General features: G+C 43.4%; 1 protein-coding gene and 1 pseudogene across 2 annotated transcripts in view; one reads left to right on the top strand and one right to left on the bottom strand.

Moving 5' to 3' along the window:
- CORO1C (coronin 1C) overlaps nt 1-18,422 on the bottom strand; it is a 75,075-nt gene that overhangs the window by 13,247 nt on the left and 43,406 nt on the right. For both annotated transcript variants that reach the window (XM_025267452.3, XM_044930031.2), the window contains exon 3: nt 14,387-14,509. In XM_025267452.3, coding sequence (XP_025123237.1) covers nt 14,387-14,509 — 123 coding nt within the window. The remainder of the gene's footprint in view (nt 1-14,386; nt 14,510-18,422) is intronic.
- On the top strand, nt 8,943-9,436 carry LOC102392126 (annotated as a pseudogene).

Genomic DNA, 18,422 nt, shown 5'->3' on the forward strand with positions numbered 1-18,422 from the left:
TACCAAAAAATTGAAAGAAAAATAAAAAATGACTGAAGCAAGCACCCACAAAAAGCAGCACTGGGGTGAAAACCCCTCGGTAAGCCCATGGTCTTGAGGGGAAAGCAAACTCTATCCACCAAAGGTTCTTGAGCGGCGGCATAGTTTTTCAAACATCATATTTTCTATAATTTTACATTGGGAAAATAAAAAGATACCTCATAGTTTTGTAACATGTACTGAAGAAATGTTCTTACAAAAGAAAAACCTTAATTGGACTTCATCAAAATTAAAAACTTTTGTGTTTCAAAGGATACTATCAAGAAAGGGACAAGACAACCCACAGAATGAGAGAAAATAATTTATGTCATATATCTGAAAAACAACTTTTATCTAGACCATATAAAGAACACAATGCTGCTGCTGCTAAGTCGCTTCAGTCGTGTCCGACTCTGTGCGACCCCAGAGATGGCAGCCCACCAGGCTCCCCCGCCCCTGGGATTCTCCAGGCAAGAACACTGGAGTGGGTTGCCATTTTCTTCTCCAATGCATGAAAGTGAAAAGTGAAAGTGAAGTCGCTCAGTCGTGTCCGACCATCAGCAACCCCATGAACTGCAGCCCACCAGGCTCCTCCACCCATGGGATTTTCCAGGCAAGAGTACTGGAGTGGGGTGCCATTGCCTTCTCCAAAAGAACACAATAAGAAAAGAAAAATAATCCCATTTTTTAAATGAGCAAGAAATCTAGATATTTCTTCAAGGAAGATATACAGACGGCAAAAAAGCACATGAAGAGCTGCTCAACGTTATCAGCCACCAGGGAAACACAAATCAAAACCACAGTAACATATCACTTCATACCCACTAGAAGTTTGGAATTAAAAAGACATATACCAGTCTTGTTTACCGTGGTCCCACCGAGTCTCTTGTCTTGTACTTGAGACTCGGTGGGTCAAGCCCACGGGAAAAAAAAAAAAAAAAAAAAAGACATATACCAACAAGTACTGGGGAGGATGTAGAGAATTCAGAGCCCTCATACACTGCTGGCTAGAATGAAAAATAGTGCAGCTGCTTTGGGCAACAGATTAGAAATTCACCAAAAGATTAAGCACAAAGTTACTCTATGACCCAGCAATTCCACTTCTAGGTATATACCCAAGAGAAAGGAAAATATATGTTTTGCACCATAAACCTATTATTATTCATCACAGCCAAAAGCTGGAAACAACCCAAATGTCCAGCAACTGACAAATGAATACAAGAAATGCGAAACACAAAGGAATATATGACCAAAGAAAGGATGAACTTCTGACACACTGGGCTTCCCTGCGGGTTCGGTGGTAAAGAATTCGCCTGTCGATGCAGGTTTGATCCCTGGGTGGGGAAGATTCCCTGGAGGAGGAAATGGCAATTCACTCCAGTATTTTTGCCTGGAAAAATCCCATGGACAGAGGAACCTGCCAGGCTTTTCAGTCCATGGGATTGCAGAGTCGGACACAACTGAGCACGCACGCATTGACAGATGCTGCAATGTGGAGGAAGCTTGACAATGTCAGGCTAAGTAAAAGAAGCCAGTGATGACAACCCACATACTGTAGGATTCATGCATATGAGATATCCAGAAAGGAAAATCTATAGAGGCAGAAGTATATTGCTAAATTGCTTCAGTCGTGTCTGACTCTGTGCAACCCCATGGACAGCAGCCCACCAGGCTGCTCTGTCCACGGAATTCCCCAGGCAGAAAGTATATTAGTGGTTGCTTAGTGCTGGGGGTGTATGTGTGCATGTGCAACAGCTTAGAACATGGGCTTTCCTTCTGAGATGGTGGAAACATTCTAAAATTGTCTGTGGTGATAAGTGGCACATATCTGCGAATATACTAAAGACCGCTGAATTGTACACTTTAAATGGGTGAGCTATACGTAAATTAAATCTCAATAAAGCTGTTAAAACCAGATATTAAGTAACATTTAAGCTTTTGAAAAGGTTAAAGATTAAAACAATTATTTTCTTCTGTATTAAGATTAAGTAAATCTTCTACCATAAAAGAGTTTATGCAACTAGTTCATAACAAATTTAGAACTTGCCAGTGGAAAAAAGCATGCTCAACAGTGGAACAAGTGAGAAATAGAATTTTCCTTTGTTGGGGATTTTTAAGGAGGAGACAAACAACTGTCTGTTTTCAATTGCTTAGTGGAGGCAGAGTCTGGATTAGGAGTGGTTAAGGTTCAGCTCGGCTCTGTTGTCCTGCAAAGAATCAGAACAAAAAGGGTGCCAGTCTGAGGACTGTAGGCAAGTCGTGAATTATGGGATTATTCATAAACCTGCCTTCTGATGGCCTAAGAAACCACCTAATTTCCCCTGAATGCTCCATCATTCAGCGGGTTTTAAGGCAGATGTGAACCAGCATGGGAAGACAAGGGGAACCGACCTTGCTCCTTCCCACTCCTCACCCAGACCAGGCTTCTCTCCTCCGAACAGAACAGACTCTGGCCTGTGGCCCCCTCTCCTGGAGTGTGGGTGTCTGCTACCCTCTAGTGTTATCTGTTTGCTTTCCCCTGTTTTTATTCAAGGGTTTATGATCAGTAAAACGGCTCCACATTGAACTTGGCTATTTGAATGTAAAGCAGGACAGAAACTTTGAACAGAAAACAAGTACTGATTTAATCAAAGCACGAAGTCAGCACAGAAACAATTAGGAAGTGGGACTTCAATGACTCAACAGGAAATGCATTTTGCAAAATGAATTGTGACCAGGCTTGGGACAGAAAGCATGTAATTCCACATGCTGTCTCCAGGTGGCACTGTGACAGCGGGCTGCCGGGTTTTCCCACAAGGATCGTAAAACCTTCAGTGCCTGACTGACCCCGATTAAATACTGCATTTTCAAAATCCCTAATGAGGCGTGGAGTGATGGGTGGCTTTGGATATAATCAGCATTTCCTGTCTTAAACATGAGAGCTCATAACAGGACTTCATCTCTTCTTTCTCAGCTTCTTCATCCATCTTTTCTTTGGATGGCAAGGAGATTTTAGTGATGGAGCATAATATTTATTATATACTTTTAAAAATGAGGAAATTCTTTGTCCCTTCTTTATCTCACTTTTGGCAGACCTCACAGTTCCGTCAACAAGGCTTATGCATTGCACGCAGACACCTAACCCATCTTAGTATCTCGGTCACTCACTCAAGAGCATTTTCCTTGAGGAGCCACCATAATACAGGCCCATTATCAGGCAAGGAGGGGAAGGACAACTAAGCTTAGATCTTGCTCTCAAGGGGTTTACAGTCTTAACAAAGCAGAGTGGTCGGTCTATGAGACTGAAAGCAAAAGACAGCAAAGTCAAGCAGACAGCTGGAGCATGGGCTCAGGAACCAAACAGATCTTGGTTCCACTCCAGCCCAGGCCTCTTACGTTGATGGTCAAAGGCCTCAGCACAGGGAAGCGTCAGACTTCATTTAGTGCCGTGAGGACTAAACTAATTAAGAAAGTCCTGGAACAGTGCCTGACACACAGTCAGTGCCCCCAGTACAGTGCAGGGATGTGGAATATCCTAATTCTACATATCAGCTGTATGACCTTGGGGACATTCACCTGTCCCCTAACCTATCTGGACCTCAAGCTTCCTCGCCTATAAAATGGGAATAATAAGGAATTTGCTCTCACTGGGGTTGTCTGGAGACCAATACGACAACAGCAATCTAAAGCACTCAGAACAATGCCTGGCCTAAGGCAGGCTCTGGGTAAGTGTTAGCTGTACTTATTACTTGTCTTTTTCACTAGGAAACCACAGAGCCTATATTACCAACACGACACTGGTGTAAGCTAAGTGGAGTGAAAATTAAGTGTCACGAGGTTGCCTTCCTGCCACCTGAGTCTGGTACATCCAGGAAGATTCCTTGAGGAGACACCTCTAAGGATGAATTAGGAGTTAGGTGACAGGCGGAAGCAGGAAAGAAGGAAGGGGAGAGGGAAGGAAGGAAATCAAGGATCTAGTTTCAAAAGAAAACAGCTGTAGGGAGCAATTTTCTAAAGAGCAGATGCTCCAAAGAGGCTGGCTGAGGGGCTGAGAGACAGCAGAGTAAGAAGATAACACTGGCAGGAGAGCCCCAGCAGGAGGGGACAGTGACGGGAACTCCTGTGCGAGGAGATGCGAAGACAGCAGCCCTCCAGCCTCTGCAGGGAGGAAGGTGGACTCGGGAAAGGCCTGGCACACCTATAGGTCCTTCCACATGAAGTGGACACAGCCCTGCTCGGTGCCCGCTGAGCTGGCTCGCAGGCCCACTGGCACGTGGCTCTCTGCCCTTTGCTGGGCTCCCTGCTGCAGCCACAACGGCCTTCCAGTTTGGACTGGAGAGGTCGCGGGAGTCCCATTCAGCCTATGTTTAGTTTTCCTGCGCACGACCTGGGATGCAGCCTGGTGTGGACGTGGGCCAGGATGTCAGAGACCAGGTCTCCGCCAGAGCTGGGACGCTAACTGGCCACGTCAGCATGAAGAAGGGGCTTCACTTCCTGGAGCCTCGATTTCCTTGTTCGATTCAAGGGACAGCAGCAGCTCTACCCTCTCAGGGTAACTGGAAAGGCCAACACGTCGAAACATTCTGCACCCCCAAGCACCACCCAAAGGTGAACTACTGCAAACGGAGTGACCTTTGACAGAACTGTCAGCTCTCTTGGGCCTGTGTTTCCTGAGTGGTAAAATGGGACACGCTCCTGCCTCACTGTGCTGTTAACAGTGATTAAATATAATCACCACATGAAGGCTTAAAACAGTGCCTGGCATAAAAAAAAGGATCTATGTTCATGATTATTTTTCTTGTTGGAACTGTGACCCCTATGACCCCAATATGTAATTTTAAGTCTCAACAGCAGGATTCTTGGCAATGAAATTAATTTGTCTTCAAATTAATTCAGCCCTGTACCTAACTGCCTAATTTATGTCCAAGATATCACATGTGTGAAAGCTCTAGTTCATGCCTGGGCCAATTAGCACAAATGAGATCAGCTCTGATCTCCAGGCTGGTCCGTTAGCTTCTCTGTGTTCTGTGGCCACGGCAAGGACTCTAATACCACTCGCTCTTCCAGACACATACTCGGGGAGCAGAGAGGAAGAGAGGCATCAGACACCCTCTGCTGAACCCTCAGCGGGCGTTCAGCCTGGCAGCCACTACAAGCTATCCCCTCACCTCCTGACTTTTTCTTTTTTTAAAATAATACTGTGTATTCCTGGCATTTTCTGTGTGGATGATACATTACTAAGGCAATGTTTTATCTTGTTTCATTTTGAAAGAAAGAGGGGGGGAAATGCCATCAGTCTTTAGGGCTTCCAGACGAAAAAGTGAATCAGTGGGTGAAAAGCCAACATGGTTCTGGAAAAAAACAACTTTAAGCCCCTGTTCAGGAATGACTGTATCACTGGCCTCCTCTTCCCACAGTTCTAACAGTTCTAACAGGAAAAAAGTGAGGAAAATTAAGAAAAGCGGATTTCCCTCAAAGCAGTCATTTTAAAGTGTATCTGTTTGACGGTTTTATTTCTCAAACACAGTGCAAATTTAAAGCAAACACAAAGTGTTTCCAGACACCGCTTCCCTGCTTTAATTATCCGTCATGAACTTGCTACTGGGCCAGCTACTGGAGTTAGGGCCACAAAAAGGATTCCCCTCAAAGGCCATGTTTTTTAAATGCAGAAGAAATCATCTCCAAAGGCAGACTGAAGGAAAGCGCTGATCTGAAGGGACGGGGAGAGGCTGAGACTGCAGCCGCTGCACAGCAGCAAACCCCCCGCAGAAGCTGCCGTCCAACCACCCCCGCGGGCAGGATGCAGAGTCAGGACACCCCTCACGAACCATGACACCGAGAACAACGCTGGTCTTGAGAAAACCAAGCACCGAGAGAGGGGTTCCAATGTGCCAAGGAATAGCCACTTGGCCGACGGCCCAGATGCAATCTGGACAGAATGGAAATAACAAGTCCTGCTGGATGACTGAGAGGGGCTGGAGCCCTGGGGAATGCGCTCTCATCACCAACCACATCACTTCCATCGTTATTTCAAGGCAAAACCCACAACAGGAAAATTTACAACAGACGCAAAACTGGCTAAACTAGGGAGCTGATCACTGTTGATGTCCACAGGAATGTTAAGACTGATTTGGGAAAAGGGAACAGTGGCCATTTAAGCCTCATCATCTGGGACCATCAGAACCTCCAGGTGAAGACAAGTAAGAGTGCTCCTCCTGCAGGAACATCCCCTCTCCCAGACTCCGAAAGAGCCAACCAGGTGGCCCCACTGTCTGGACAGCTGGTCTTTGCATCTGTGTTTGCAGATAAGGGACAGTGTTGAATTGACACCATTCACTAAACCTACCTTGGCTGCTCTTTGTATTATATAAGGTGTTGTTATTTTCTTGGAGCTAAAATTTTCCCAAATAAAATACTCAACAGCTGCAATCTTTTAAACTCTCCGTGAGGAGATTTTGTTAGAGAAAAGAACTCACAGTATCAAAAAATCTGGAAAACCTAGGAGCAGAGTATAGTTTCCCGGAGCAGGGTTTATATCATTACTATTTGCTTGTACAAAACATCACTTCAAGAAGCAGTGCACCAGGACTTCCCTGGAGGTCCAGTGGTTAAGACTGCGCGCTCCCACTGCAGGGAACACAGCGTCCATCCCTGGTTAGAGAACTAAGATCCCACACCACATGCCAAAGGAGTAGCCAAAAAATGAGAAGAAAAAAACAAGCAGGACATCAAAAGCAAACTATGCCTGCAAAATTTACCTCAGGTGGCTTCAAGAAGCCATCTCTAAATGATGAAGGGATGTACCATAAGGCTGGCATTCCTTCTCTAAAACTGTGATCAACACTAGCTAGTATCACTGCCACAGAATCAATGCTCACACCATGAATTAACCACCACTTAAATGCGGAGGACATCATAGAATTACACCATAAATACAAAAAGCAGTTTTAAAAATTAATCATTTACTGTTCATTTGGTAAACTGGTTTTGTTGTATTTTTTTCTACTGAATTATCTACTGAACATATTCTTACTGCCATGAATCCGCTATAAGTATACATCAAAACTCACTGTAAGAAAAATAACTCATTTATATATTTATACCTTCCTTGATCCTCTCAATTGGCATATTTGTGTATTTATTTATTTAATTTAGTTTTTGAAACAAGTAAGGTAACTAAGGCTGAGAACATAGATATAGATAGATAGATATATGTGGCCTGGGACCTTCTCAGCATCCTTTCTCTACAAGAGCTGGGCCCTGATAGCAATCTACATTTGCAGCTCCTGGGCTATCACCAGGAGGAAACTACAGCTAACTTCTCTTCTTCTTCTTCTTTTTTTAATTAATAAAAGCTGCTGTTTAAAATTATTTGATCTATTGTACGGTGTTTTTATCTTCAGAACAAGTGGAAAATGAGGTATTAAGAAGCAGGTGAGGTAGGAGATCAAATACTTCTTAAAAACTTTTTTTTCAATTGCTGAATTATTAAAGCATTTTGCAATTAGCCCGATAATATCAGATGATTTGAGGCAAATTAAGCGATTAAAATAGCAGCCCCATACTTAAGGGACTAAAAAAAAGCTGGAGGAAGATTTATCCCAAATTTACAAAATGTTCACTCTGGCAAAACCAATAAAGGGGCAACATGGGAGGATTCCGGGAAGACGGTGGTATCAGCGGCAGATCTCCCCAGGTCCCTGAAGAAAAACACAGAGCACCCAGATTACAAAACAAAACACAGGGACCACACTTACAGAAAACGAGGCAACCACCAGATGCAAGTGGGTGGAGGAAAATCACCAACAGCCACACGACCCGTGTGCTGTTGGCCTCTGTGTGAAAAACTCCTGTGGCAGCAACAGGGGCCCCACAGACCTGAGCACAGCAGGCCGTTACGAGACCACAACGGAAACAGGAGGGGCTCTGCCTTCCCCAACAGTGGACGAGAACGGGGGCCCGAAACAGCAAAGGTCTGAAGGGGCTGAGAAATCTAGACCCCAATATTCTCGAAGCCAGCAGAGAGGACTCCCTTCTGAGACAGGCCCACACCGAGAGGCAATTCCAAGGAATGGAAGCAAAGCTGAGCAGAACCAAAGTAAGATGGACAAAGGAATCCGAAAGGTCAAATTAAAAGCAGGTCAGGAAATACAGAGCAAGCCGCGGTGTTCCTCAACACTACCCGAAAACGACAGAAGAGGGCGCTCTGCAGAGTTTGAACAGCTTTATAAAGCAAGCCAGCTTTCGAAAGCTTTGGAAAAATTAAATTCACATAAAAATAAGAGAGCAGGCAAAAATAAATAAATAAATAAAGGCTTCAAAACTACTACGAGAAAAAAAGAGAATAAGGTACAGAAATAGCACCCCGACAGACAATACAGAACACTAACAAGATCCGTGCCAAAAAACGATTTAAATACTACCACACACGCTTCAAAAGACATTATTAAAAGAACAAGACAGGAAACATTATAAGTCTGAACTTGAAAAATTCAAGAACAGGTGGTGGAAATCAAGAAAAAATTAGATCTCAAAGTAAAAGTACTTTAGAAACAAAGGCTAACAAAGAAACTAAGAGCTGCTGCTGCTCCTAAGTTACTTCAGTCGTGTACGACTCTGTGCGACCCCCTAGACGGCAGCCCACCAGGCTCCCCCGTCCCTGAGATTCTCCAGGCAAGAACACTGGAGTGGGTTGCCATTTCCTTCTCCAATGCATGAAAGTGAAAAGTGAAAGTGAAGTCGCTTAGTCGTGTCCGACTCTTCGTGACCCCATGGACTGCAGCCTTCCAGGCTCTTCCGTCCATGGGATTTTCCAGGCAAGACTGCTGGAGTGGGGTGCCGTTGCCTTCTCCAAAACTAAGAGCAAACAGACACAAATAACAACCCCAAAGAAATAAAAGGTAAAAAGCAGAAAAATTTTAGCCTACAAGAAATGAGTAAGAGGGATGTCTCTGGTACGCCCATGCAGGGGGCCAAGGCCCGCAGACCCCAGTGTGGCTGAAGTCTACAGGTCCCGCCATGTGAGCGCACCCGAGGGGCTCCTGAGCCACCCGCTGCCACCAGGTCCAGTGACCCTGGGATGGAGCCCTCGGAGGATCCGAACCTCTCCACTCCTCTTGTAGGCATCCGGGTTCCTGACCACGCCTTTCAGGCAGGACTCGGCCCAGGCGTTTGGGGGACCACTTGCTTTCACCAGCGCCAACCTCAGCCCTCAGGCCAGCTCTCTGAAGTCGAGGAATTCCAGGACCTCGGGCCTTGTCTGTCACTGGTGATTAGGGACCCACTGGGGACAACCAGAGCCCTGAGGTGTTAGGTTCAACTGTGGTCGACTTGCCTGTGCCTGGAAAGTCTGGCATCCTTTGCCCAGGTGTGCCCTGGGGAGTATTGGGCCATCCTCCAGCAGTACGGGCTGCTCCCCTCACATGGATCCTGCCTGTGAAACTCCAGGGACGGAGGCCTGGGGACTGGTGCTGGGCACTGTTGTGTCCGACTGTTGGTGCTGGCAAGGCCTCTTTGCAGAGGCTGCTGGGGCTGCAGTGTTACTGGTCTGACCTTTTAAGGCAAAGTTTCTTTCTGAAAACGATAGACAGACCAGGCCTCTGAAGCTGCTGGTTAAGCCTCACACCTGGTTAAGGAGGGGATATTTATTTATCTGTAATTTCATCTTCAGTCACAAGCTGAAGAGAGATTTTACGAACATTCCTAGGATGGCCTTGTTCTCTTAAGTTTCTTCTTGTTCTGATTTCTGAAAAATAAATCACAGATTCGGAATCTGGTGAGAGCCTCTTCTCTGGTGCACAGTGGCATTTCGGGTCCAAATCAGCTAACACCATCAGTTGGTGCTTTTTAAAAAGTCTCAAGTGACCAAAGGCATGAGCTTGCGCTCCTGAAGCTGGGGCGGAGTTAGGATATGAACTGTAGAGCCAAACATGCTTCCACTGAACCAGGGGCTGGCTCTGTGCTGTGACTGCCTGGTGGAGAGTCATCATGATGGTTCAATGGCGGGAAGTAATAAGTTCTTGGTGGGGCGGGGGCGTGGTGTGCTGGGTCCAAATAAAAGAATAATGAAAAATAAACCTCTACTGTCTTTTTCAGCCCTTTTCTCTAATTTATTCATAATATAAATTGTAATGAATTATACCTACAACACCTTTATTTAAATCCAATGCCTACTCAGCAGCGTTTCTCTTTATCCAAATGTATATACCAAGTGTTAAACATAATTACTGTTGGGCATTTGAACTTTGTATTTTCTTTAATAGACAGGAGTGCTATTAAACATCTTTGTAAATGCTAGAAGAAGAAGAAGAAGAAGAAAGGTTTGGAGAGAAACTGATAAATATCAAAGCTAGATAGATAATATCAAACATCAAAGAAAGACGATAAAGCACTTGGATAACAGGAGTCCCTGAAGGAAAAAACCAAAGCAAAAGAACAAACTTTGAAGACTTCTAAGTCAAGAAAACTTTCCTGGAGGGAAGGAAAAAAAAAGAAGAAGACCTGAAGCTACACTGAAAGAGCACATCACATACTCAGAAACACCAACTCAGAATAACCAAAAATAATCTAGCGAAATTTACTACATTTTAAGAAAAAAACAAAAATCTTATGAACATCTAGGCAACAAGAACATACTCTATAAGGAAAAGAAAATTACACCATCATCTGGTTTTTTTATAGCAACACTTTATGCCAAAATAAGATATTTAAATACTCAAGGAAATGCTGCGAGCATTTTATATCCAGAAAAATTTACCTTCAAGTATAAAGGTCAGAAAACTAAGATCATGGCATCTGGTCCCATCACTTCATGGGACATAGATGGGGAAACAGTGTCAGACTTCATTTTGGGGGGCTCCAAAATCACTGCAGATGGTGACTGCAGCCATGAAATTAAAAGACGCTTACTCCTTGGAAAAGTTATGACCAACCTAGATAGCATATTCAAAAGCAGAGACATTACTTTGCCAACAAAGGTCCATCTAGTCAAGGCTATGGTTCTTCCAGTGGTCATGTATGGATGTGAGAGTTGGACTGTGAAGAAAGCTGAGCGCCGAAGAATCGACGCTTTTGAACTGTGGTGTTGGAGAAGACTCTTGAGAGTCCCTTGGACTGCAAGGAGATCCAACCAGTCCATCCTAAAGGAGATCAGTCCTGAGTGTTCATTGGAAAGACTGATGCTAAAGCTGAAACTCCAATATTTTGGCCACCTCATGCGAAGAGTTGACTCACTGGAAAAGACCCTGATGCTGGGAGGGATTGGGGGCAGGAGGAGAAGGGGACGACAGAGGATGAGATGGCTGGATGGCATCACCAACTCGATGGACGTGGAGTTGGTGATGGACAGGGAGGCCTGGCGTGCTGCGATTCATGGGGTCACAGAGAGTCGGACATGACTGAGCGACTGAACTGAACTAATAAATAATAAAGGTCACAACAAGCTGCTGTCAGTATAGAAGAGCTTAGAGCGCGTGTTCCCATGAGCCTTTCCTAGTTGATTCTGTCCCTTGGAACTGCTCCTCAATATGGATCCAGCCCATCCCAGGAGGGAGCCCTCTCAGGTTGGTTTCCAGAGAACTGGGGTCTATAATCGACCAGAGGAGGAGTGTCAGATGATCCAAATGACTATTTTTTTTTTTTAATTGCTTTCAGCAATCATGACAGTGGTGATACTATTGGTATTTTTAGTGTGAGATTACTGTGTGTATACTGTGAAACAGCAAATGAGATAGATTAGAATATTTTAATTCATCTTGACTCCCTGAAAACCAGGATTCTGGGTGTGAAAGAAAGGAGACAGATGCATTATTAAAGAAGTCAGATAAAAACTCTATAGTCCTGACTTTGAACTAGAAAGATTAAAACTAAGTCACAAGGTATCGTATCTTTAAATATATATGTATATTCTGAACAAATTTACCACACGGTCCTATAAACAATGATCACCACAGTAACAATGAGCATCCCTAAGCACCCGGACAGTGACCGAGAAATTCCATTTTCCATTCAAAGAAACCAGGGCTTCTGAGAGAAAGGCCGATTCGAGGTGTGGGGCTAGAGATGTCCAGGATGGGCCTTGGACACTTCGACATACCAAAGAGTAAGGAAGCCACAGAAACAAGTAGGGTCATGTCAGAAGGACTGGGGAACTGCAGACGGGTTTCCATTAACAGAGACTGAATGAGCTGAGCTTTGAAAGTAGAACTGTAATGGATCAAAAACTGTGAAGTAAGTTCAAATCCATGAGTTCCATATGAAACGAAAGGGGAAGAAAACCTCCAAAGGAAAAACTAATTGGTCACCTTCTGAGGAAGACCGAGAACCAATTCATTATCTTGAAAACTGGGTAAATAAAAGGAAAGAATCAAATGTTTACCCTGCTTTCCTGTATGAACTGTACTCCTGGGTAACTAAATAGATAAGAGCGAGGACCAGCTTACAACTTCTACCAGCTGAAAACGGAGAACAACTGATATTCAGTAACTGTGCAAATTAAAAAAAAGAGAAAAAAAACAAAAAAAACAGGCATCTTGAGACCTCGTGCCTTGAAGGAGACCACAGCTGGAGCTCTAGGCTTGTCAAAGGGTTGGAATCTGAATCTAATCACACTCTAGGATGCAGCTGCCAACGCGAAGGGAATCTGAAAGAGAGAGAAGCAGGTTGAACTGGACCATGAGGGTGCAATCAGCAGAATCTGGACTGCTGGAAGCTTCAGGTCGAAGGTCAGGCGTCTTCAACAAGGAAAGGATGGAGGAGGAACTCCTCCTGTAGACTAGGAAAGACTTAAAAGACCTATAAAGCTCTTAAAACTTGGAAGGCTGAGCTCTAGCATCATCCAGAGATGCACGTTTACATGATAAAACCACAAAGAGAGGCAAGGAGGTGAATTTACTGGTTACTTGTGGAGGGAGGGGTGGCTCAGGATTGGGGTGGGCATAGGAAGAGTCTGAGAGGGCTGGGAGAATCCCACTTCTTGACTTGGGTGGTGGTCACAGGATGTTCACTCTGTCATAAATCTCTCAATTCACTTTTTCACTTAACTGTTTAGTGTGTTTTATAACACAAAGGTGGTTTTTGTTTTTTGTATTTTTTTTAAGGGCAACATAAACAATCATGCTGGAGATGAGGAGAGATGTGTCAAACACCCTTCTCTAAGAAAGGTTAAGGTTTCTTAGATTAAGATTTGGCATTGGGTCTGAACACTGTTCCTCTCCCTTAGCAAAATGTGTCTGTAGCTATTCAAATGATCAGTTTAGCAAGGCATGTTAAATGGAACAATTCCTTTTAATAGCAGCATATTTCTTTAATATGCTTTGGCTGCCAAAATCATGAGATCACAGGAGGAATTATCCTCAGCCAAAAGTCCATGAGAAAAATTGGTAAATGTTTAAATGGCACAGTTCAGGAATTAATTTGTGTTTATGTAAAATAATTATAATTAACAAAGCCTTCCAAACAATGTTTCTAGGTCTGGTTCAGTGCACAGAAAACCAAGAGGGAGCTACCTGAGCGCGGTTCTTGCAGCTCTCCACTGCCAAGTGAGAGGCTGCCTTAGGGAAGACCTGCTCCCATCCAGACCTGACTTCAGGACTCCCCTTCCGCGCTCAGGCTCAACCTTTCCAGCAGATGTTGGGATAGGGTTAAAAATGCATTCAAACCCATAATTACACTTGAAGGCTAAGAAGAACATAATCAAGAACAAGAAGCTTCACTTTCAAAAGTACTCCTTCCTTCAACCAAAGCCTGGTTTCACACATAACCTACTTTCAGAACCTAGGGAACATAAAGAACTTACTTTAAAAATCTTTCAAGTTGGATGTCTGTACACCTGCAGAGAAAGGACTTTCTTAATCAGGGTCCACAAACATTAGCTTGGAAATAAGCACTTGCAAAAAATTCATTACTATCTCTCAGTATCTGTTTCATGTCCCATTTATCTGTATAACCTCTGGCATCATATTTCACTGGAATATGCAATTCATGCGAACAATTTTCTCTGCCTTTTTGGTGGGGAGGAAGGTTATGCTGTCCAATGGCATTCACGGAAATATTTGAAAGTCACTTTATCTTTTCTAAAATCTTCCCAACCAAGCAGATGTGTCAACTGTTAACAAGGAAGAACACACACACACACAGACACACACACACACACAGACACACACACTCACACAAAAGAAGAAAAAAAGACAACAGTGTACAACTCCTCGATATAAGGGCTTGTAAAATGATTTATCAAAGTTAAACTTTGATGTTGTTAAATTCTTACATAATACAATGGACAATCAAAGCTACCACGATTTTCTGCATTTCAAACCTCCTCACACACACTCTTGGAAGGCAGCATGTGAGCTGCGCTGGCCGGCGTGCCCACCACACCACGGGGACTTACCATAACAGTGCAGTCCTCCGAGCCGCTGGCAATGACCTGGTCGTTGTGTGGGCACCAGTCTATGTCCAGCACTGGTCCTGTGTGGCCACATACTGTTGGGTAGGATTTGTCAATTCGACCAGTCTGAAAGGAGAGAGAAACATACCTATTAGGTATCATCAAGGCCACAGAGTCTGTATGTTTTCTCAGATCCATTTTTCCTTTATTACCTCTACCCTGAACTCTCAACACTCTACCAATGATAATGTTCATTCAGATCAGCCAACATCAACCAATAAGAACTGTCAACTTACATTTCTAGAAATAGTTACTACTGCTGCTGCTACTAAGTCACTTCAGTCGTGTCCGACTCTGTGCAACCCCATAGACGACAGCCCACCAGGCTCCGCGGTCCCTGGGATTCTCCAGGCAAGAACACTGGCGTGGGTTGCCATTTCCTTCTCCAATGCATGAAAGTGAAAAGCGAAAGTGAAGTCACTCAGTCGGTTCCGACTCTTAGCGACCCCATTGACTGCAGCCTACCAGGCTCCTCTGTCCATGGGATTTTCCAGACTGGAGTTGGGGTGCCATTGCCTTCTCTGAGTTACTACTGGGGACACTCTATCAAACAAAGGAGCTATATTTCCAGAACCAGAGATTTAATTAATCAATGGCATTAAGAGACATAGCAAAAAAGAAAAAGTCTTTTTACCAAAATACAATTCTAACAAATAGCTGAATTGTAAATTATAGGTGTTTCTACTGTTTAAAAAAAAAACAAAACCCTAGTATTACTCAAAGTGTAAATTATAACCTTTACTATAATAAGCTAATACCCTTGAATATATACAAATTAACAGCTCTGGAAGTGGATGGCACTGTGAGCAAGCAGGTGAAGGTAATACAAAGAAAAGCCTTCACCACTGCTCAGGGGCTGAAGGACATAGGATGTGCCCAGGGCTCTGCTGTCTTCAACCAACAGAAGACCACTTTAGCACTCAGTCACTACCCAGATCCACACCTCATTAAGAACACCACTTTTAAGATGGGTCATAGTGACCATCACAATGTGCTCATGTTACACACTTGAACCTAACAAGCCAAAGTGGCTTATTGGACCAATTCAGTGTTAACCAAGACAAATGCTATTACAACAACAGGTGTATAAAAGCTACTTCCTTTTTAAAAGGTTAATGCCAGTCCTTTCTGAGGTTCTTCTACATGTGCTAAACACAGGTGGACAGAAAGGGATCACCACAGTGTAAAACCAAACCTCTCCTGTTATGGCCAATTGTCACAACACAGGGGCAGGCTTTTTGGAAAATGTTTAAGATCAGTGAATTTGGATTTCTCCACTGACTATGGAAATCTCCAGGGAAGCAGTGTGCTAAAACAGAGATCACAGGCTCAGAGTCAGAGAGATATGGGTTCAAACCCAGGCTTTCTTGGTTAAACAGCATATGATCTCAGACAAGTAATTTCTGTAAGCTTCAGCTCATCATCTATGAAATGAGTAATAATAATACTTACCTCCTAGGATTACCATGAAGAGGAAATGAGAAATGAGGTAAATCACAGCCCAGCATTACAATGATCTATATAAGATCTATAAAAAAATTATAGTACCTGGAATACAGTAAACACTCAATGAAAAACTGGCACTTATTACTAGTTTTTCCTGCAAAACATATTAACTCACTCCATCATTAAGAGTTACAAATGTGTGTTATCTGTGAACTTTGGGCCAGATACTGAGCTGAGTGTTGGAGACACAGAGGTAAGCAGGGAGGCCTGGCCTGGCCGAGCATGGAGTCCATCTAAAGCTCCAGTTACAGCGCAGCACAAGACGTGTGGCAGCAGGAGAGGCCCCGGGCGGCGGGGACACAGGAGGACGGGCAGCCAGAGGTGTCGGGCTTAGTCTCTGGGAGGGTTTTCTGCTGAGAAACATGAGTTCTCAGTTGAGGGGTGAAGATGGACCAGCCTACAGAATTGAGGCCTGGGTTTTTTCACATACTCTCCCTTTCTCTTGCAAAACTAATTCAACCCAGAGTTTGTGTGGGTCCTGAATTAGTATTATAGAGAAGCTGGGTCATATATGAGAAGCCATGTGGGTCACTGACAGGCCACAAAGTCAGGGACCAGGTGCCAGGGCTGGGGTGTGGCATTGCTGTTTTCTCCCTGAAGCTCTGGCCAAGCCTCAGTTCCTCACCTGTAAAACGAGAACCCTAGACTTCTTTCTTCCAGAACTGATGTGAGACGGACTGACACAATCAAGGGAAAGCACATGGTACTGTCCCAACACTTCCAACGCTCAGAAAATGTTGCCAGAATTCAAATGCTGGAACCCACTTATCAGCATCCCTGACCACACCCTTCCGTAAAGAAGGAACTGTCACTAAGCACCTAGGCCAGGAGTTCTCAGCCTGACTCTCCCTGTGAGCACTCCTCCCTGGAGCTCCTGCCCAGGTACCAGTCTACTGCTCAAGGTGCTGGCGGTGAACTCACACGTCTTTGTTTTCTAATATTATCATCATATTATGCATTATTATCATTATTTAAACTATATAGTAGTTACTCTCTTGAATGTGTGATATTTTGTAATTTAAAACATTCTGAGACAGGAAGCCCAAGGTGGGACCTGATACACATTGCAACAGACATCGCAAAAGGACAGGACGCAAGAAAGGCAAAAACTGAAGAGATGAGAGCGGAGGATTTTCCCGGTTTAACTGAAGGTCAAGTCTTCAGATTGAAGAGGCACAAGTCCCAAGGAGAATAAAAACAAATCCACATCTATTCACATCCTAGTGCAACTCCAAAACACCTAACACAAAGACAAAATCTCAGACAAAAGCAGCCAGAGAGAGAAGACAAATTACTTGGAGAGAGCGTGCCTAGGTCAACTGTGGGCAGACTTCTCAAAAGCAAGTACAGAAACACAGATGTGGGGGAATATCTTGGAAATGCTAAGAAAAACAACCACCTGTGCATTATAAGTGATGGACGGCCAAAAAAATGGGACATTTTAAACAAAAAGATACTGAAAACTTAGCATTTAAAGACTCTTATGCAAAGAATTAAGTTCTTGGACTTATTTCAAAAATAATTTCAAAGAATTAAGTTCAAGGGGTTATTTCAGGGGAAAAAAAGTTAACCAAAAGAAAGAGCTGGGATCCCAAATTAAGCAGTGAGCAAAAAACCTGGTAAATGTGATCAGTGTAAATGAGCACTGACTGTATAGAACAGTAGTAATTATGAGTAACTGCAATAGAGGTAAGGCAAGGCACATATTAACATCGTTTCCAAACACACATTAAATATTTATTTTTAAAATAACCAATTAGGATACCACAAAGTAAATCTCCAAATATACCAAGGAATCAAGATTCTAAAGTGCATGTTCTGAGTACAATGCAATACAATTAAAAATTAACAGAAAAATATAAACCAAAAATCTCCAATGCATCTGAATTACTCAATAATTCACATGGAATCAAAACTGGCCAACAGCCAATAGAAAAAGGTTAAAAAAAGAAAAGTGAAAGTGTAAGAAAATGGTTAAAATTGGTCAGTAAATACATGCTGTATCAAAACTTGTAGAATATAGCTAAAACAAATCTTAAAATTCCAGACAAAATAAGCCATCTCCTAGAAAATATGTGATGTATCAAAAGTTTTTCAATAAACAGGAAACCTAGAGAGACCCAGAACCATAAAAGAACCAGTACTGTAAACTCCATATTTCACTGCCCACTCAAAACCAATCAGTTAGCAAATTCCAAATGTAACAGAGCTGGATGGTTGTACAGATGAGTTTAACCCAACATTCAAGGAAGAACACATCTCCAACCAACATTCCCAGAGAACAGAAAATCAAGACACACTGCTGAAGCCATAACCTAAGGAATGTACCACCTGACATGAAGGAAACCTACAAGACATAAATATTGATGCAAACATCCCTCAAAATGGGGGAAAAATGTAAACTAAGCAGTGTGGGTTGTTCTAAAAAACATAAGTAAAAAGATATGTTGCAGAATGGGAGAAGATTTAATAT

Source organism: Bubalus bubalis, chromosome 17 (assembly GCF_019923935.1).
Source record: "Bubalus bubalis isolate 160015118507 breed Murrah chromosome 17, NDDB_SH_1, whole genome shotgun sequence".
NCBI classification, from domain to species: domain Eukaryota; kingdom Metazoa; phylum Chordata; class Mammalia; order Artiodactyla; family Bovidae; genus Bubalus; species Bubalus bubalis.